The following is a 21277-nucleotide window of genomic DNA, read 5'->3' on the forward strand; positions in this document are numbered from 1 at the left end:
CTGGGGCCAACGCATTTAACTTTTCTGACCCTCAGTTTTGCCAGCCATAGAATGGGACCAGCTATAACACTGGCTTAGCCAACTTCATAGGATTGTTGTGGGGATCAGTAAAAATGTTTGTAAGAGTCTTTCCAAGTTGGACCGAATTCTGCATGCAGTACGGGGTGTGGTGAAAGAGAAGAGGTAAATGCAGGTCTAGAGAAGGTCAGCTAGGGTGTTGGAGAGCCAGGAAGTGCAGGAAGGAGCCACACAGTCAAAAGGAAGAAATTAAGAGGGTGTGACGGGTGAGATACCGGTGCAAACAAGAGACCAGAGAGTCCAGTGGGGACAAGTGCTAGAGGAAGGATCTGTGGGACAGGTCATCAGTCTGGTAGTCGACAGGTATAAATAAATAGAGGTGTGCCATACTGTCTGTTAATGGTTGTTCTAGACAAGGTGTCTTTTTACGAAAGGGGCCCAAGGCTGTGCTTCCATGACAAGCCTGTATCTATCTTTTTTTTTTCTCTCTAATTTTTTTTTATCATGTTATGTTTTAAAGGCACACTTCTCCGATCGTGAGGCCTCTTGAAGTACGTTCATATGTGAAACAATGGCAATGAAATAAAAACTCACTCATTCATTTACTCAATAAATATTCATTTGTTCTGTCCTGGGAAGGCACTCTGCTGATATTTATTGGAACACATGGATGGACTCAGGGAGCTTACAATCTAGAGTATAATCTTGAAAAGCATCTGAAAATGTCATTTTCTTAAGGAAATATATCAAGCTTCAGTCATTGGCCTTTGACCTCTTGGCCGGCTTACTGTATATTCATGAGCCTTCTGTTCATGAATTTGCTTCGAAATTTATTATTCTACCAGTTCGCTTTCAGTCTCTCCCCCAACACTGATTTGTTTTCAGTAGAACGAGGCTTCTACCTAGGGGGAATCCTCAGGCCCCAACAAGACCAAGAATTTGGTAATGAGATCTGGATTCTTCTTCTACTTTTGAATGGAAACGCCACATGATTTTTAAACAAATGATCTGAGATCCTATTACTAGTACACCAAACAACTTTTCTTTTGACGTATTTATAAACTAGGTGAAAACATAGCATACGTACCATTTTTTTATGTCATTCCTTTTCATTGATAATTCATCATAACTGTTTCTGAGAATTCCCCAAATTTTGAAATAGCTGACAAAAAAAAGTTTGACATCCATGATGAAGCCACACCGGCCAACTGGAAGGTCAGGTTTCTCTGCCTTTGGTCATAATTGTGTCAGCTCAGCCTGGCCATCATGGACTATCTCCCCCACCGATCAAAAGATGAGATTGGCAGCTGTAGACATCTTAGCCTATTAAGATGGTGGACAAAATATATTAATAATGGATTAATAAATGTCTGGGAAGAAAATGTTTTTCAATATTCAGGGCTTGGTCAGAGGTGGGGACAAATAACGTCTTTGATGGTGCAAAGACCAAATTGCCAATTAAAAAGGACTTTGTAATACAGGACCCGTCATGCAATAGAAATGGATAAATTAATGTCAAATTTGGGGCTTTCTAATAATAGTCTTTCTTGAATAAAATCCATGGCATTTGAACCCAAGAGGAATGTTTGACCTAATAATGCTTCAGTAGGAACTGGCCTCTGTTCCACTGTGCTCCTTGTGGGGGCCTCTGTTTTTGTTTTGTTTGTTTGCTTTTTTTCTGTTTGTTGTTTTTTTTGAATAATTTTTTAAATTTAATTTATTTATTATTATTTATTTAATTTATTTTTTAACAAAGTGGGTAGCAGTATTCCAGAAGCCAGTACCCTTGCTTTTCCTGGTGATATGACGATTCTCAATAATTTGCAGAAGGGCAGGGATGAGGGTAAGCTAAATAAGGCACTTGCCTGGGGTACAGATTAAAAGGGAGAGGTACCCCAAAACCTCAGGAATCAAGGTAAGTCATACCTTAATGAAATATTTTTTAAGAAACCAGAATTGGTGTAGGCAAGGGAAAAAAAAAACCCACAATGGATGAAATAATCCAAATTTTTAATAAAGACAGGATCAGCACGACTGATTTTTTCCTTTGGTCTTATTGGCTACAAAGATGGCTCCTCACGGCACCACTGATTTCCATTCTTATTTAAAATTTGGATATCCTATTCACAGTGGATTTTTTGCATTAACTCTGATTTTTTAAAAATATTGCAGTGAAATATTCAGCTCAGTGGCTGAGTTCTGCCTCCCTCACCTCACTCTATCATTTGTGGATGTCCCCAGCATCTGAGGGTTCCTCATAAAAATTTGGCTTTGCAGTGCGTTTGTGTGGTTTTTTAACTTTTTCTTACTCTTCTCCCTGTCCAAGCCAGGTTAACAGCTATTAGGATAGTTGTGATTGAAGAGTGCAAAAAGTCATATTTGCTATGGAATAAAAGGCAGTAAGAAGTATATTTGTGGAAGAGATATTGGCTTGCTGATCCCAGTTCTAGGCTAGTAATTACTATATCATGAGACATGAACCAGAGGTCAGTGATGAGTGAGAAGGTCAAGGCTCCCAGTGACCAGCTTTTCACCTACAGGCTCCTGGAGACCGTTGGATGGGAGGGCAGCGCAGGTGTGTGACAGGGGCAAGAGTGGTGCTGGGGAGACCGTCTTTTTTTTTGAAACACAGCTTGTACTTTTAGTTCAACTTGTGCCAGAGAGGGTAGACCTGGTGTCTAAACAGTGATTGCAAGTTAATACCCAGCATTTGATTTTGCTGGGATGTCCTGTGTGTGTGTGTGTGTGTGTGTGTGTGTGTATGTGTGTGTGTGAGATAGCCAAGAACACCCTCAATTTTCCTCCCTTTATGTGATTGCTGGAGAATGTCTACCAAGAGGCTGCAATTCTTTTTCATTTTCCATGAAGGTCTCCTTCTAGTGAGAATTGGGAAATGGGTTCATGGTTTCACATACCTAAGGTCTGCAGAGTAATTTAGATAAGAGTTACTGAGCAACTTTTTTCTGTGTGCATGCTCTGGGTCAGGCTTTAGATTGTGTGCTAAGCAACAGTCATATTTTTGGAGACAATATCCCACACCATTTGTGTCATCTCCTTGTCTTCATGCAATGAATAGTCTTGCCATAAACAGTAGAATTGAGAGGAGCTCTGAATGTCTTCCTTGTCTTCTCATTTCGTCAAATCAGCTGAACAAGAGATGATGGAGAGACAGTGAATCCTTCGCTTGGAAGAAACTCAGTGACTTTGCCATAATGTCTGCAGAACAGTTGGTGGCCCAGCCTTTTCAGGTCACCTGCCATAGGGAAAACTAACCGTACTTGAGTAGATGCTAAACCACAGAGGTAAAAATGTAGAAACCCATCAGATTCTTAGAGGCACTGGAAGTGATGGGGGAAGGTTTCAATAGGACAGTGGAAGATATCCTGGTAGGCAGACAGTCATCATCTAAGCAGTCCTGCCATAGACAGGATCCCAGGAGGGAGCAGAGCACAGCATTGGAGGGACCCAGCAGTGGGAGGGGACTGGGATGCCAAGACTGGGTCCAGGTCTAAGAATGATTAACACAGGTCAATACAAACGCCACTCACCAGAGAAAATGCAGTACTTTGAGACCAGGATCTGATAGGTGGAAGAGAAAGAATCAAGTTGCTAAAATTAGCTTCTCTGGGTGGAACCAGGATGGGAGTAAGATACACACAGGGTGAGAAAGAGGACTACTGAATGAACTCTGACTTGATAGGTACCCCTTTGTAAGTCCCAGAGAAAGAGGCAGGGCTGCCCCTGTAGCTGGCAGGTTAAGTAACAGAGAAAGACCGTGACAAGGGTATGGAAGCTTATACTTGCTAGGTGCTCTGTACCAAGGATAGTTTTTTTTTTTTTAATTTTTAAAATTAAAAAAGATTTTATTTATTTATTTGACAGAGAGAGAGATCAATCACAAGTAGGCAGAGAGGCAGGCAGAGAAAGAGGGGGAAGCAGGTTCCATGCCAAGCAGAGAGCTCCATGCGGGGCTTGATCCCAGGACCTCGAGACCATGACCTGAGCTGAAGGCAGAGGCTTAACCCACTGAGCCACCCAGGTGCCCCCCCACCCCCCACCAAGTATGGTTTTTAAAAGCCTCACATGTATGACCTCATTTGGTCCTAGTGACACCGTGAGAGTTCAGTAGTATCGTCCTCCCCTTTGGGGTTAAGCACCTTGCTCAAGACTAAAGTGGCAGACACAGGACTTGAACGCAGACAGTTTGATTTTGGAGACACGTTCTTCACCACTGTACCATGGGGTTTATGTGAGCCGATAGATCACTGAAGCACCCAGATTAGAATTTCAGTTGTCCAAAAGAAACAGAAATCTGGGTATGTGGTTAAACTTGAATTTGATGACACATCTGGGAATAAACTCCTTTCCCACACTGGGAAATAAGAACACCTACAGTGAAATTGGTAACTGTGATAGAGAAGCTTCAATCAGGAGCCTCACTTGCAAGTTTTCAGCTTGGTCTTTCAAGAACATTCTAGAATTCAGCCACACGTGCTCATTTGTGCTGAGTCTAGGGAGGCTGTTCCCTGAATTCTGCTATGTTCCTTCAGCTGTTGGGTTGTCTGACACTATTCAGGTCCTTTTTCCATCCTGCGGTGGCTTTGAAAGCTGTCTTCTTCTCAAAGCTCCTCCACACAATGCTTCTGCCTCTTCTGGTCCAACCTACATTGGTCCAAAAACATTACAACGGAAGTTAGAAAACAGTGTTCAGTGGCTGGTGAACACACGTTGCTAGCCAGGGAAGCTAGTTAATTAATGTTCATTTTAAACTAAAACACCTTAAATTACTCACTTGAAATGTAAATACATATTTAACTTTGGCATTTCATCTTCCTTCAGTAGGAGGAAGTAGGAGGGCCATTCTCTCCTGTTTTGGGTAACAAATTCACATGTCATGTGGATCTTATTCTCTTCTGAAATTTCTATAATGTTCACTATCTAAAGAAAGCATTTAGCACCTAATTACTTATTACATGGCAGTATCTTTTCTATTGTTGTCTTGTACTGTCGCTGAACTCATTAATTGCTATTTAAGTTTTCATGGGCCTGTCTTGTCTTCCCAAGGGTATTATTAACTGCTTAGGACAGGAATTATACCTCGGGGTTTTTTGTGTTTTTTTTTTTTCCCCCCTGTGGTCCCCATGGCAGTACCTTGCACATATGGGTATCTGTATAATTTCTTTTACACACAACTCTGATCTTTTTATTACTGAACACTGCCAGGAGGAGAGGGAGAAAGAAACTGAGAGAGAGAGAGAGAGAGAGAGAGAGAGAGAGAAAGAGAAAGGGGGGAGGAGGAGGAAGAAGGAGAGGGGGAGGGGGGAGAGGAGGAAGAAGACGAGGAGGAGGAGGGAGGGAGGGAGAAAGAGAAAGGAGTCATCTACTCATCCATCTGTGTTTTTCCAGAGCTGGGTTATTCATGACTGGTACTAAGTTTACCTCCTCCCTTGCTTTTGGACTTCACAGAGGCTGAGCTCTCGTTGCATCTTGAGCAGCTAATCTCTACACACTAATAAAGTCTCTTAGGGAGTCAGGGTTGGTGTTTTAAGTCATAGTCCCCTGATTATACAATATCTGCTGAGCCCCTGACTGATTTTAAAAGTGAGAAGAGACACTATTATTTGGGAAAGCAAACTGCTATTTTAGTAGTTGTTGGACTGGTGATTGAATATTTTAGTAGCAGACAGAGGAAGGGGGTTTCTAATCTCTGCGTGAGCTTTGGACTGGAGTCCTCTTATGGAAATAAAGTGAGGAATGGAAAAGAAAATGATTTCCTCTCTGAATGGTTGTTATGGACTACCTAGAGGGCGATCTGTCTGCATTCGTAGTAAGTTGTGTCTGAATGACATCCCAAATTTATGCATGAGAAAGGGCAGCAAAGGTATCCAGGTGGTCCTTTTGGCAGAAGAGCCAATGACATATATGGGGAAAAAGAGGAGGTTTGATCTTGCTATTTATAATAATAATGGCTAAGTTATTGATTCACTGACATATTCTGGACAGTGTTCTAGGTGCCTTGAGTATTTTAACTCATATCAGCCCTATGCAGTAGGTAGTGTTAGGTTCCTCATGATGAGACTGACGAACTTACTTAAGGTAACATAACTATTAAGTGTAAGAGCCGGTATTTAATCCCGAGGAGTCTGACTGTAGAGCAAGGATTCAGCAAACATTTTCTGTAAAGGGCCAGATAGTGAATATATTTTTGGCCTTGTGAGCCAAGATGGTCTCTGTCTCACTTCTCAGCTCTACTGTTGTAAAGTAAAAGCAGTCATAGAGAATAGGTCAATGAGTGGGTATTGTCCTGTTCCAATAAAACTTCATTTACAAAAACAGACAAAGGGCCAGATTTGGCCAGGGGTTTGCCATCCCCTACTCTGGAGCTCGATTTGCCTACTCATTGGCCTTTCTGGAGTCTGCTCCCCCCACTGGCCCCATTTTTTCCCATTACTATGAATTTACTTATATGTGTAATTGAGGGATTAGTTATTTTATGGATTATCTATGCGAAATTGTGGGTATTGTTTCTTCTTTTTTCTTCCTGTTTCCAATACCTTGTGGTCCTGATAGAAGTAAAAAAGAAATCTGGTGAATCAGAGTGGTAGGTCTACTTGCTTCCCAGACTCAACACCTGGTTGTTGGGCATTAATTTCCTTGAACTCATGATAATGATGATCGTGTCTGGAATCCCCATTCCTTTTCCATATGATACCGGGGGCTGCTCACTATTAAGGCTCCCCCAGCTCCTGCTGGGACTTATCTTCTGAATTCCATTTGATCCCTACCAAGAAAGAGTATCAGATGAAAGTGTAAGAAAAGAGCTGGTCACGGAACCTGGTTGGACTCTCTTTCATTTGAACCCAGTCACTAGAACAGAAGTAAATCTTTGCCAGGGGCTGATTAAATCAGTAGAAAATGTGGGGTTAGGGGATTTGGACAGCACTGAACATAAGGCTGATGGTAGAAAAATTAATATTAATACTAATAACTGACCTTCATAAAGCACGTCCCAGTTTATAAAGTCCTTTCCCCATAGTCCTATTGATGAAAAACCCAACTCCCCCCTCCTCACCCCTCCCCTCTCTGGGTGTCTGGGGATTTGTTTTAATGGTGTTTCAGAGTATAAGGCTGCTGATACAATCTAATCTGAGCAGGTACCGGGATCTGAGCCCATTACTTATTCATGCATTTGCTGATGGAGATGGAAATCCAAGCATGACATCGGTAGATCCAGAAGGCAATGCCTTTACATCTTCCATCTCTTTAAATCTGAGTCCTTACATGTCAGGGAGAAGAGAAAGCGCGTCATTTAAAAATGCATCTGTCACTTACGTGCTTAGAAACATGTCACAGTGAGTGGTGAAACATTATTAATTCCCTTTGCCTTCGAAGAATAATTCATGCACTTACAAGTGTAATCTGCATCACAATGAAATATTTGGATGGAAGTATAGGTGTAATTAACACTAGAAAATCTCTGAAACAAGTAAAGCAAGGAAATTCACAGTTACGTTAATTTCAGACATAACCAGTGTGCCCAGGACCTTAGGGACATGCTACAATCTTGCATTGTCTTGGCAATTTTGAGGGCCAGTGAAAGGGAAAAATGTGAGGGCTGCCTCCCAGGCTCTTGGACCCCTGGATGAGGTTTGTACAACTCGTGCTGGTCTGGTGTACTCTCCATAATTTGGAGCCTTTCATTTAATTCAGTGTAATAACCATTTATTGAGTCCCTGTCATATCAAAAGCACAGATCTAGGCATGGGATGATATAAATATGATAATAATAGTGTAGTGGGTGCTATTGGTGCCCTGCCCAGATCTGTCTTACACAGTTGCTGTGAATATTGGCTGCTGTCAAGCCCACAGGTGCCCTCCTCTCCAGAGAATTGTCTTCAGCCAGATAGGAGCTATCTGGGCATGGAGAAGGGAATCTGTCTTCTCTGCCCTTGAGGGGCTATCCCGTAGCAATGAATGATGGAGATAGAGAGCTTAGTTGGTGGTGGTGGGTGGGGGGGAGGGCATTTCCACAAAGTACCAGATCCATTTCAGGTTGGATCCAAGTCTATGGTGGGTTTTATGCTCCAGAGTTCCCCTTGAGATCAGGTTGAAGCTGGATTTCGGCTTAGCTTCTCCTCCTGCCCTATCTTGCTTCCCCTCCTTCCGGGGACCTCTTCTTCAATCAAACCACAGGTACCCATATCCCCATCTCAGATCTGGCCTCTGGGAAGCCCAACTGAAGGCAGAGTACATTGCCTCTGTTATCAGGGACAAGGCATTGGTTAGGCAGTTCACATGTATGAGCTCATTAGATCTTCACAGTGACCATTTTGCTGTTGGAATTGAGGCTCAGAGAGGTTAATGAAGGGCTCCACATTCCACAGTTGGGAGACTAGCTTTCTGGGGCAGGCGTGTCAGACTCTGTAGACCTTATTGTATCCAGCTGCCCGGGAAGAGTTAAGAGACATGATCATATGTGTTTCCTGCCCACAGGAGCTTACGGTTCAAGAGGCAGAGAAAGCAAATGCAAAAATATTGTCAGAGAGATGCAAGAAAGGTTATGGGGATTCAGAGGAGGGAGAGCTTGCATCCAGATGAAAAGGATGACTTTCTGTAGAGATTTTATTACATGCTTCCTCAGAGATCATGCTGGTGTCTCAGTTTTTCCAGCTGGACTCACACTGGTGTCTAGTCTGGTGTATTTTAAGCTTTTTCCTTGCAGAGTACACGTGGGTGAGATTGAAGAGGTATGAATACACGTAGTTCTATTGTATGAGCTCCTACATAAGCCTGTTGCAGATAAAACTTTAGGGGCATGGCATCACGTGTTACCTCCTGATTCCAGAGAAAACAGGAACAAGGTCTCAATTTTTTTTTAATAGATCAGAAGAAGACTCCTCTTTGATGCTCCTGTCTCTGACACTGGCCACCAAAAAGTCATGAAACATACCTTCAGTGGTCCTATTTTCATCTTTTATACCACTGGTCTGGAATGGTAATAGTGGAGATGGAGAGAATGATGAGATTTGGGACATATTTTGAACTGGAGCTGGTAGCTTTTTTAAAGACTTGCCCGTGGGATTGGATATGACCTGCATGAGGTTTCCTCTCCATTATTTTCCCACCCTGTGGAACAATGGCTGCCATTTTGTCCACAAGCCTCCTAGAGAACAAGATTTCATCTGCTTTCATCTGCCAAGCTTGTTCCCCAACCAGGCAGTGAACTTGGAAGGGAAGGCATGTTTCCCACTCAGTGCCTTTCGGGTGCTCACTCAATGTTCTGAGTGACCTTCACATTGGACAGAACTCTTATTTTGAAGAAACTTCCTCTCCCAGCTCCATTTCTCTACTTTTGCCCCTGGCGATCCATATCCATTCCTTTTTTGCTATCCTTGGAAAAGGAGATTCATGCCTGCACACCTACATACAACCTTAACATCCATAGAATGACTTGCATGTTTTTCCAAAGTATTAGAGCATGATTTTAAATATCTAAAAATAGTACTTATCATTTGTGTGATTTGGTCTTTATAGGCAAGATACGTATGCTCTTCAGTTTCATCTACAAAATGGGCCTGATAATGCTCCATGAACCCCTTCCGGTGTTGTGTTAAGAAGCAAATGAAAGTATGCATTTGAAAGTGCCGGGAGAAGAAAAGGCTAATTTGATACAAAGAAGTTGTGGTTTTTAAAGCTCTTAATTCTTGTAACTTGGTGAATTTGATCTGGGCCGGATCACTGCTAGGTCCCTCAATTTTATGTTAATTTAGGTGGCTTCCCCCCCCCCCCCATGGTAGAAAAAGACCTTCTTCCAGCATTGCCTTGCTCTGACTTTCTTACATGCTCTCAGAATTTGTTTCAAGGATGGAGCATCCCGCCACTTTCACCTTGGGCTGAGCTAATGTCTCCTCTGAACAGTGAGCTGGGGCTGGGGAGTCTAGAACAAATGAAGGGAGCAAAAGTTTGCCTGCTGATGATAGTGTAGGTCTGCTATGAGAGGGAAGTGGTCCAACTTTTCTCCAAATGACTAGATACTCAGAGGCGGCTATTCTTCCTTGAACGTGAAAGGCCTCTTCACATCATTTTTTTCAGTTTATGAAAACCTGCACCTAGAATCTAGCGTCTGGATTTTTCTTCCTCCCCTGTCTTCTAGACAGTAAAATTGTTAGAGTTTCTTCAGACTGTTCACGTGGAGACAGTTGTTTTATTGACAGATATGTGTTCCTATAAGGGATAAACTCTGTATTTTCCAGAGAATACTCATAGAAAAAAACCCCCCAAACACAAAGGGTTTTAACTGGAATCATCCTTCTGAGAATTTCTCCCCGTCATTTATACATGCTCAGGCTTAGTGTGACTTGGTCATAACATGTCAGAATTCAAAGGAACCGTAGAGATTCCATCCCCTCTTGTTTTTTAACTTGAGAGAAGAGTAAAAATTAGAATAAGGACTAGACCTCAGGGCACGTGGCGTGCTGTCTATACCACAGCAGTTGGGGAGACTCAAAAGGAGACTTTGGGCTTGTCTTACCTCAGCCTGATCCTTTCACAGATGAAAAGACAGACTTCTATGAACTTGGGTCTCCTGGCTCCTGACCATGTTTCTTCTTTAATCACCAAATATATAAAATCAGATCCTCTCCTTTCAGGAAGCAGAATATTCCAAAATAAGGCAGATAGTCTGGGGTTTCGTGTAGCTGGGTCTCTCTGCTGTATTCATAATTGATCTGTAAGAAAGCATTTTGGAGTTTAAAAGCCCAGTGCTTTCTAAAAATGGCTGTAGTTTTGGTAGGATTTGGTCAAAAAGAGGTGTGTACCCCATCTCTTGGCCAGTAGAGGGCGATCAAGTTAATACAATCTCTGAGCTGTTGGGCTTTCAATTAATGTACAGATATGAATAAATAAAACAAAGAATCAAGTTAGCCTAAATGTTTTAAAATAAACCCTTTAATCAATATCCACTAAAAGGAGGAAACACATTCTGCTTTATATACCGTAGTCATTCACTGAGGAGTATTATGGAGTTATAGCACAGCCCAGAACAGTTCATTCATTGAGCTCCTGAAATCCAGGCAGCTCGTCTTCCATCATTGTCAAGGCTCTGGTGACCAACAGGTAGAAGACATGCATGGGACTTGCCATGTGTTTTTGTAACATTTGTAGAATTTTCATATTAACAACAACACAAAGCCATACTCTGCCGGAGTGAAAGGCCCTCTTATCAAATGTGATGGGGAGTAGCTCTTAATTCATTCTTCATACCTCCCTCTCCCTCCCTATTCAATTTTCAAGGACTCAGCAATAAACAGATCAGTGGTGGAGGTTTCCGCCTCCCAGGCTCACTCCACAGGCAGCATAAATCAGGTCTGCTCTTGATTCGAGCCCTTGGGCAGGTTGGCAGTATTTGGAAACAGAATGAATGGCCCATGGTCAGTGGGGTTTTCACAATCTAGGGACATGGGCAAGATGAGTGTGAGAGCGAAGGCAAGTACAAATTCCCCGGTCATTCATTCATTCATGCATTTGGGAACCATTCGTTGAACCCCTGATGCGTACCAGCCACTGTGCTAAAAGCCGGAGAAAAAAATAGGAGTAAGACATCTGGCTTCATTGAGGGAGCCACGTTGGACCATTGGACCATTTTCTTGAATAATAATTGCATTAAAAATACTAAAGGAATATCAACTTTCATTGAAGTTCTATTTGTAGTTGTAACATCTGAAATGTACTGGTCATTTACCGGGTGCCAGGACTCTGCTAAACACTTTACATGCAATATTTCACTGACTCCTCATCGTATACTTATCCTACAGATGCTGTTTATAATTTCTCGAAGCACAGGGGTATTAGGTAACTGGTCCACGATTATGTCATTTGTATATTTAGACACACAGGAACACACACTGCTCGCCCACAGTAAGAGCCAAATCGATGCTTAAAATGCTAAGAACATGCTAGTAAAAATAATAGCCATGGCTTAATGAGACTTGCTATGTGTCACATGCTATGCTGAGTGATTTAAGTCTTATTTAAGGCCCTCAGTGGTTCTGGTGCAAGGACTGTTGCTATTGTCCTGTTATAGGCGAGGAGGTGGTTAAATACCTTTACTCAAGGTAATATGGCAGCACGTGCCAAGAGTCAGGATCTGAACCAGAGTCTCTTTTCCAGAGGGAGATGCTTAACAGGACACAGGTGGATTTTTAAGCTGTAATGAGTGTAAGAATCACCTGGGGGCATACTCTTTGATCCCATTCTAGGGCTTGCACCCTAATCATCAATAAGAAGCATCTGAAAAGGTTTTTTTAAAATGACCTGCTTGGCCCCACCCCAGATCAGTTGAACCAGAACGCCTGGAGGTGGGAGTTGCAGCTTCCAGTAAGTTTAACCTTTACCCAGGGGGTGAACTGCTTCCAAAGGTCTGGGGTGGAGCTCGGGAACCTGTGTTTTGGACATTCACCCCAATGAGAAAAGGGGCCTAAGCCCTACTGTTAACTAAGCTAAAGTAAACTACCAGGAGAGAGGAAATGGTTGTCCTCGGTGCAGCTCATGGGGATGGAGGGAATGAAGTCCCCAGCAGGTCAGGACTAGAGTGAGGTGCCTGGATGCTGGATTTAAGGGCGCACATGTTGTCGGGATTGTGTGGGAATGCGGGGAATCCCTGAACTGTGCAGCCCAGACACTGCCTCTGCCTCACCTGAGTTCGCCATCTTAGATTTGGAGATGTCACTGAGGGAGAGAGAGGAGGCCGGGAAAGATAAGGTTGAGAGATTTTTAAAAAGGTTGAATCTAGGGGCACCTGGGTGGCTCAGTGGGTTAAAGCCTCTGCCTTCAGCTCGGGTCATGATCTCACGATCATGGGATCGAGCCCCACGTCGGGCTCTTTGCTCGGCAGGGAGCCTGCTTCCCTCTCTCTCTCTGCCTGTCTCTTTGCCTACTTGTGATTTCTGTCTGTCAAATAAATAAATAAAATTAAAAAAAAAAAAAGGTTGAATCTAGGGGCAGGCGATTCAATTCCTGAGGTTCCATTCAATTCCTGAGGCAGTTTTACTGTCTTATGCTCTCCATTTCAAAGATAGCAATGGGAATCTCAGGTTGTTGGTTGTTGGTTGTCGGCCCAACACCACAATGCTTTAAGTGATAGACCTGGGATTTGAACCCAGATCGGTCTGACTCCAGGGTCCCTCCTTTGGGCTGGCTCCCCAGAGCTAACTGCCACCTGAGGGCTGAGGGATGGGCCTCTGCTGGTGAGGAGAAACTCGGATGGTGGGACTGGCACAAGTGGGACGGCCTTGGAAGAAGGACCGTGCTAAACGTCCTTCTTCCTCGGGTAGGTGAGGTGCTCACCAAGGAGTAGTCAGTCACCAGGTCTGTGGCTGAAGGAGAGCTTCAAGGCTGAAGTGTGCATAGTCAGTGTAGGCAGCACCCAGCGGCTTCCAGCGCAGTCCCAGTACAGCGTTCCACTTACGCATCGGTCAGGGGAGCCAGCTAAGGTCAAGTTTAAGGGTCAGTGTCTCAGGCACAGACAGGTTCATGAGTCCATCTGAGTAGGAAGGGGCTGACCAGCTCCCTAACGGGGGGTGGGGGGCAAGAATGAAATCAGAGTGACCTCCAGTGATATGGCCACGGAAAGTGCCGATGAGCACAAACGTGCAAGTTACTACTGGGGCAAGGGACAGAGTTGTGTGGAAGGTCACCTCAAGTCTCGACCTTACCTCAGGAAGCAGTATTCTGGTGCCCAGAGAAGGAAAATCCTCAAGTTCCTCCAGGGTGATGAGCTTAATCAGGGCCGGCTCCAAAATTCCTCATGGAGATGGTTTTATAAAACAAATTCTTTTAAATAAAACAGACCAGCAGATGCTGATTGAGAAGATCTGGAGATGTTCTTGGGTAGCTTCAAAATCTCTCCAGCTCATTCCAATCACTGCAGGCTGAGTGCTACAATTCTAAATGCTTAAAGTCACAGAATAACAAAAGGAAGTGAGGAGGGTGACTCCCCGACCCTGCTTTGGGGCATCTCCCCAGGGGAAAGGAAAACAGAAATCCAGGACTTATCTGCTCTCCCTTGTTCATTGCAGCAGCATTCACGACAATGGAGACATGGAAATGCCTAAATGTCCACCAGCAGATGAATCAGTAAAGACATGGGAGGTATATGTGTGTATATGATGGAATATTATCCAGCCATGATCACGTGGATGGACCTTGAGTGTGTTATGCTGAGTCAAGTAAGCCAGACAGGGAGACAAATACTGCATGGTATCATTTATATGTGGAATCTTAAAAAAAAAAAAAAAAGAAAAAGAAAAAGAAAAAAAAATTCAAATTCATGAAGAAGAATTGAAAAGTGGTTGCCAGGAGCTAGGGGGTGAAGAAGTAAAGAAGGATTGGTAAAAGGGTACAAGCCATCACATATAAGATGAATCAGGTCCGAGAATTTAATAAAACATGGTGACTATAGTTGAGAATGGTATAGTGTATAGTGGAAGTCTGCTAAGAGAATAGAACTTAACTGTTCTCACTGAAAACAACAACAACAACAACACAAAGTCTGTGGTAATTAACTAGATGGGATCCTTTCACAAGCTATATGTATATCAAATCATCACAACGTATGCTTTAGATATTCTACAGTTTTGTCATTTATACCTCAGTAAAGCTGAAATTTACAAAAAATGAAGAAGTTATGTGGCTTACAGACAAAAGCCCCCCAAAACTAATACTAGAAAGCCCTGGAATATTTATATTATTTTCACATCAAGAGTCAGTTCCTTCCATAAACATAGAGGATAGGTGAGTCTGTTTCTGGGATAGGATGCATTTTGGATTTTGCTCAAGGCTTTAATGATTAAGAATGATTTCTCATTCTTAAGTCTGTAATGCAGTTGAATTTTATTTACCAGCATTTTTCTTGAGCAGAACACTGTATTTGTTTGGGAGAAATGCTCTGAGAATTGCATAGGAAAGGGCTGGGGAGAGGTGGAGGCCTCCAAGACATGTTTAAGGCATTAAAGATGTTCTACAAATTCCATAGCTTTTTTTTTTTTTTTTAAGATTTTATTTATTTTTTTAAGATTTTTTTATATTTTTTTAAGATTTTTTTTTAAGATTTTATTTATTTTTTTGACAGAGATTACAAGTAGGCAGAGAGGCAGGCAGAGAGAGAAGGGGAAGCAGGCTCCATGCTGAGCAGAGAGCCCGATGTGGGGCCCAATCCCAGGACCCTGAGATCATGACCTGAGCCGAAGGCAGAGGCTTTATAACCCACTGAGCCACCCAGGCGCCCCAAATTCTGTAGCTTTTGAATGAGGCCAGGTTATGTGTCCTCCAAGAGCCTCTGTTTTCCCAAGAATCTTGGTGTTTGGGTTTGCAAGTTAAGCACTCAGAGTGTTGTGTTAGGAAGCAGAATTCTATACAAAAGTAATTTGAAATTTCCCAAGGGAGGTAACAAGATCTGGGAAAAGAGAGCCAGTGTAGCATGGTGGCTGAGAGGGGTTTAGAAGAGGAGAACTGTCTTTGGATTTTAATTTTTAGTGAAATGCTTTGCACTTGAGAGCATGATCTTTTCCTATGACTCCATCACTCTTCAGTATAGACTGCCAAGAAAAAGAACAGGAGAGAGCACGAGCGGAGCCAGAAGGGAACAGAGGAGGTGGGGGAGGGGAAAAAGGGAGAGGGGGAAAGGAGAAAACAGAGTGGGGAAGGCGAATTTGTTAACTTGTGTTTCTATCTTTTACTTTAGAACATTCCTATTTGAGCCCTGTGCTAGATGTGTGTAAGATGTGTAAGATGTGTGTAAGTTGTATGTGTGTAAGTTTACCCATGCCCTGGGAACAGCCAACATTTGAAGTGCCCTGGAAAAGAATGCACACTGCTGAGGGTAGCATTTGCAAGGCACTGTTGGGGAGTCAACGGTTCAAAGGCAAAACCACAGTCAGCATTCCATATCTAGATCTATGCCTAGAGATTTTGTTGATCAGCATGAGAGTTGTTAGAAATCAATTTTTATTGATAAAATGAAAGACATTCAAGATGCATGGTTTGGCTAGAGATATCATTTAAGCCCACCGCCCTTGAACGAAGGAGCTATGAGGATCTAACAAGCCCCAAAGCCTTATACTCCTTTCTAGTGGTGCCTTCAGCTTACTTAGGGCTCAAGTTAAGTCCTACATGTAGCCGATTATCAGAGGATTTGGTTGCCTGACTCCAACGAGATTGGCTGAATTCTGCTGCTGATATAATGTCACATTTGGCTCCAGTAACCCTTGAGAGCATCAAAGAACAGAGAGATGGTGCCTCACCAGCACACCAGGCCTGAATTCTTGTACACGTGCTCATAAACACAATTCTGTGTGTGTTGTAGAAATCAGTCAAAACATGTTTGCATTGCAGCATCCCACGTGGTTGGGGAGGGGACACAGCCCCAGCCCGTGTCTTGTTACTGGAAGACATCGGTATGTACCCAAAAGGTCTGGCTACCTGTGAACGGCCATACTGGCTTAGACCATTCTTAGGCATTCTAAGCCTAGACTTCTTGTGGGAATCTGTTAAAGGTCTGAGTTGTGATACCAGGACCATGAATCAGAGTAACAAATTATATATTTATACACACACACACACATATGGCATATTTGGCAACTAGTGGATCATTCTCATTCAGGGATGACTTTGCTAAGTGATGTCAGAAGACTGAGAAATCCAAAGAGGGCAAGATAGGTACCAATGCTGGGAGGCACTGGGTGGATATCAGGAAAGGCTTGATGGGGGATATATACGTGAGGTGAGCTTTTAAAGATGAATGAGATTCTCAGCATACCAAGATTAGAGGCAGAATAAGAGGAGAAGGCTGTCTGGAAGGGGACATTTAAAGTGTCAGGAATGGTCATGGGATCATGGGGAACGGGGACATGATGGAACCTATTTCGAGAATTTTGAGGAGATGACATTTCTTCTCCCTGATTTCTCTGGATAGAAGGTGCTTACCTCTTTTTTGCCCACTTTCACACAGAGTTGTTTGTAGCCGTGGTGGGGTCATACAAGATGTTGGCTTGTCTGTTTTCCTTGCACATGAGAGTAGGTCTTGCCTTTTTAATCTCAAACATAGAGAAAATGGAGGAAGACAGGAACCCTTCCACATTTCAGCACCAGAACCACCGATCTGCATCTGTACCCTCTTTTCTTTCCTCCCTATTTCTATAGAGATGGTGTTTCAGTCTCTCTCACCTTCTCAAAGTCTTTCCTCCTGCAATTGTATCTTCCTTTACTCCTGAGTCAGCCCATTATTCCTTCCCCACTTGCTCATTCCCATCCTCATTCAAATATGCTCCAGGATCTCCTACAGGGAAAAAAATTGATGTTTTTTGTTTCCCTCCAGCTTCTATTCTCTTTGCTCCCTTCACATAAAATTTGAGGTATTTGTCTACCATCCCTCGTCCTAGCTCCTCGATAGCATTTTCTTCTCAACTCACCTGATAGACTTCCCTCCCCTCACTTTGCTGGGGGCATGACTGCCAAGGTCACCAGTGATCTCTGCATTGCCAGATTTGGTAGGCGATGCACTGTTCTTATCTACTGTGACCTTAAAGTAGAATCAGATACAGTCCGTCACAGCCTCCTTGATGATTTCTTAGAGCTCACAAGACTCCACATCTTTACTTTACTCTTCTTCATCTTGAACTGGCCTTTCTACCTCTAATCCATCTGTAAGTGCGGCGTCTCTTATGGGTCTGCCTGGGAACCAGCTGCTGTACATGCCAGGCCTTTTGCTCCAGCCCCAGTAGCTTGCTAGTTCTCCAGGACTCGTGTCCCAGTGTCCCACAACAGACTTGGCATCTACACGTGGATCTCTGCCATGGATCCCCAGCTGACCATGGTTAAATGAAACTCTTGCATGTCCCCCATGAACGTCCTCCATGTTGCAATTTTCAAGTAAAGGGTCTGAACCCTCAGCTGATGGCTAATGCTAAAATAACAAAACACAATACCTGGTAATTCGATATGAAGCAAATCTTACAGACTCTACTTCTAAAACGAATCCAAAGATTTCAAGGATCTCTCATGGTGGCCCATCACACTTAGAATAAAGTCTAAACTCCTTACCCTGACTTTTGTAGCGTGGCAGGACCTGGCCCTTCCCTCCCTACCTCCGGTGTCCGTGTATAACAGCCCCACCCCACTCGTTATGCTCCAGGCGGTACTGGCCTTTTTGATCTGTGAACATGTTGAGCTCTTTCTTGCTTCAGGGCCTGGTACTGTGTATTTTCTCTACCTGTATTTTTTTTCCCTTTAAATCTCTGTATGGTTTCTTCCGTATAGTCTCGATCCAGACGACCTCAGACTAAATGAGAAAATGCTGAGAGGCCTTTTTTTTTCTTTTTCTAAAACCACCCAATCCATCTTGCCACTCACTCATTTCTTGCTCTCTTATTCTCAGCATATGAAATTCTTCTTGTTTCTTTATTCAGATTGGTTTTCTTTGTTCAGTAGATCTGGCCCCAACAGAATGTAAATTCCATGAGGAAAGGGGACTTTGTCTCTGTCTCTAAAACAGTGACTGCTGGGTATGAGTGCTCAAAAACCCCTTGCTGAAATAATGAACAAAACATTCTAATGCGGGGTGCCTAGGTGGCTCAGTGGGTTAAAGCCTCTGCCTTTGGCTCAGGTCATGATTCCAGAGTCCTGGGATCGAGCCCCACATTGGGCTGTCTGCTCAGCAGGGAGCCTGCTTCCTCCTCTCTCTCTGCCTGCCTCTCCGCCTGCTTGTGATCTCTTTCTGTCAAATAAATAAATAAAATCTTTAAAGCAAACAAACAAACATTCTAATGCTATGTCTTGGAACCTTAGCTCACTGGGAGGTTGCTTTCACGCAGCAGTGGACCTCTCAACAGACTAGCAGAAGCTCACGTGCATTGTCAGAAGCAACATGGGGTATCGCTTCTCTAGAAAGTGGCCTGTGCGAGTAACAACGAGAATGCAGCTTCCTTAGCCTCCAAGTCAGTGCAAACACAAAGGTTTATGTTTGCACAAAATTGCCTCTTTGCACAAATGAGAGATAAGAAAGAGGAGACTTTAACCTCCCTCCTTTAAAAGACTTAGGGGACTTAGGTCAATATGTGTGAATAGTGTCTTGGCCAAAAAGCTGATGTGACCCAGGGTGGTGTTAAGCCATACCATATTTCAAGCTGGTGAGACCACTGTTACTCAAAATGTGGTCCCCGGACCGGCAGCATTGGCCTCACCTGGCAAGTTGTCAGAAATACAGAATCTCAGGCCACACCCCTAAACCTTCTGAATCAGTGTGCATTTTAGCAAGATCCTTAGATGTTCCAAACCCACAGTGAAGTCTAACGAACACTGTGGTTAGGCCATTTCCTCACAGATGGAAGTATTGCTTTGGGTGCTATGATTTATGAGGGATAAAGACAAGCTCCAGAGAGAGTGATGAGAATATCTGAAAGCAGGTCACGTGGGAAGGTAGCCCCCTCCCAGGGAAGAGAGTCAGAAGATGTAACAACAGGGGTGCCTGGGTGGCTCTGTGGTTCAGTGTCCGACTCTTGGTTTGGGCTTAGGCCATGATCTCAGGGTCATGAGTTCGAACCCCATATTGGGCTCTGTGCTCAATGCATAGTCTGAGATTCTCTCTCCCTCTTTGCCTCCCCTTTCTCTCTCTCTCTCTCTCAAATAATTAAATAACGTAACAATGGACCTGAGCACCAACCAGCTGGAACAGGGCCCAACTGTAGCACAGGTGTGGGGTCCTAGAGCCCCCCAACCTGTGACTCCCCTGTAAGTAATGTTGAGATGTTGAGGGTCTGTCCCTACAAAGTGCCAGGCTGGCCAGGAGATGGAAGGAGGAGATTCACAGAGGGCTTAATGCAATGGCTATTTAAAATAGATACACTTTATGTAAATATCTTAATATCTTAATAAATTATGTATTGAAATGGTGAATATCTTCTGAAATCATCACAATTCTTGTAGATATTCCATTATTAGACTTACCATGTAATTGTGTTCTTAGCTGATGCAATGTCTCCCTCCCCCTCCAAACTCTGTCTCCTTGATGGCATGACCCAGGTCTTATTCCTGACCTTGCTGAGCACTTAGTTAGCGTTTAGAAATCAACAAATGAATGAGTGAACAAATGAATGTGAGTAAGGCAATTGTATAAAAGAAAGGCCAGACGTACCTTGGGTCATCCCAGAATGCAAACCCAGTGTGCAGGGTGGAAATATCAATGCAGCTTTGGGTTTGACTTTAAAGAAGAAACTTCTGAAATTAGAGCTGTAAGAAAATGGATTGAGCGTCCCTGGGAGGAGTCAAATTCCCTGGCACCAGATATGTTCAGAGAGTCCAATAAACCATTGCATGTGCAAACTGTATAAACAAGTCTGTTTATAGATGAAGAAACTCAACTAGCCATAAATATATGAAGAATGTGCTCAGTCTCGCTGGGATTCAGGGGAAATTAAAATTGCAGTAGATTACCATTTCAAACCCATCGTATTGGCACACATTTTAAAATCTGATTACACCAACTGTGGGCAAACGATATGGTGGTTTAAATTGTTGTAACCGCTTTAGAAAGCTCTAATTTATTTCAGGATAAACGTATTCTACAATTCAGCCACTCTGCTGTTCAGCACCCATTCTAGATTTTTTTTTTTAAATGGGATATCCGAGAGTATAAACAATGAGATCTACACAAGGATATTCACTGCAGCACAATTTAAAATGGCTAAAAATCCAACTATTTATTAGTAGAGGAATGGACAAATCAATGACAGCTTATACAGTGGTTGGAATGAATGGAGTTTGCACTATGACAAGTGAGAAAAGCAAGTTTGAGGGGCTGGGTATGGCCAGATTCATTTTATTTAACTCTAATGACACCCCCAAACAATAGTATTGGGGTATTATGCATAGAAATCCAAAAGGATGCATGCCAATGATTTGTACCAACCTCAGACATGAGGGATCTTAAGGGGGGGGTAGGTAAGAAGGGGGAGATGGGTAGTGGAACATCAGCTTTTACCTGTAAAAAAAAAAAAATATATATATATATATATATATATTATTTTATATATATTATTAAAAATATTATTAAAAAAATATATATATGTCATATATATATTTATAGACATATATATGTCATATATATATTTATAGACATATATATATATATTTTTTATTTTTTAAAGAAAGAGATCCTAGCACATTTAACATATATCAGCTTCTCTTCCAAAAGAGTAGTGGAGACATC

The 21277-nt window shown here is 42.8% G+C and overlaps 1 protein-coding gene across 1 annotated transcript in view; it reads left to right on the plus strand.

The window, feature by feature from the left end:
• The first annotated feature begins 13278 nt into the window (after window positions 1-13278).
• Window positions 13279-21277, plus strand: part of LOC111151645 (carbonic anhydrase 10) — a 528900-nt gene continuing 520901 nt past the window's right edge. Inside the window, exon 1 of the mRNA XM_022509773.1 lies at window positions 13279-13345. Coding sequence (XP_022365481.1) covers window positions 13279-13345 — 67 coding nt within the window. The remainder of the gene's footprint in view (window positions 13346-21277) is intronic.

This window comes from Enhydra lutris, unplaced genomic scaffold, assembly GCF_002288905.1.
Source record: "Enhydra lutris kenyoni isolate GAN:26980312 unplaced genomic scaffold, ASM228890v2 scaffoldscaffold26, whole genome shotgun sequence".
Taxonomy (NCBI): Eukaryota; Metazoa; Chordata; class Mammalia; order Carnivora; family Mustelidae; genus Enhydra; species Enhydra lutris.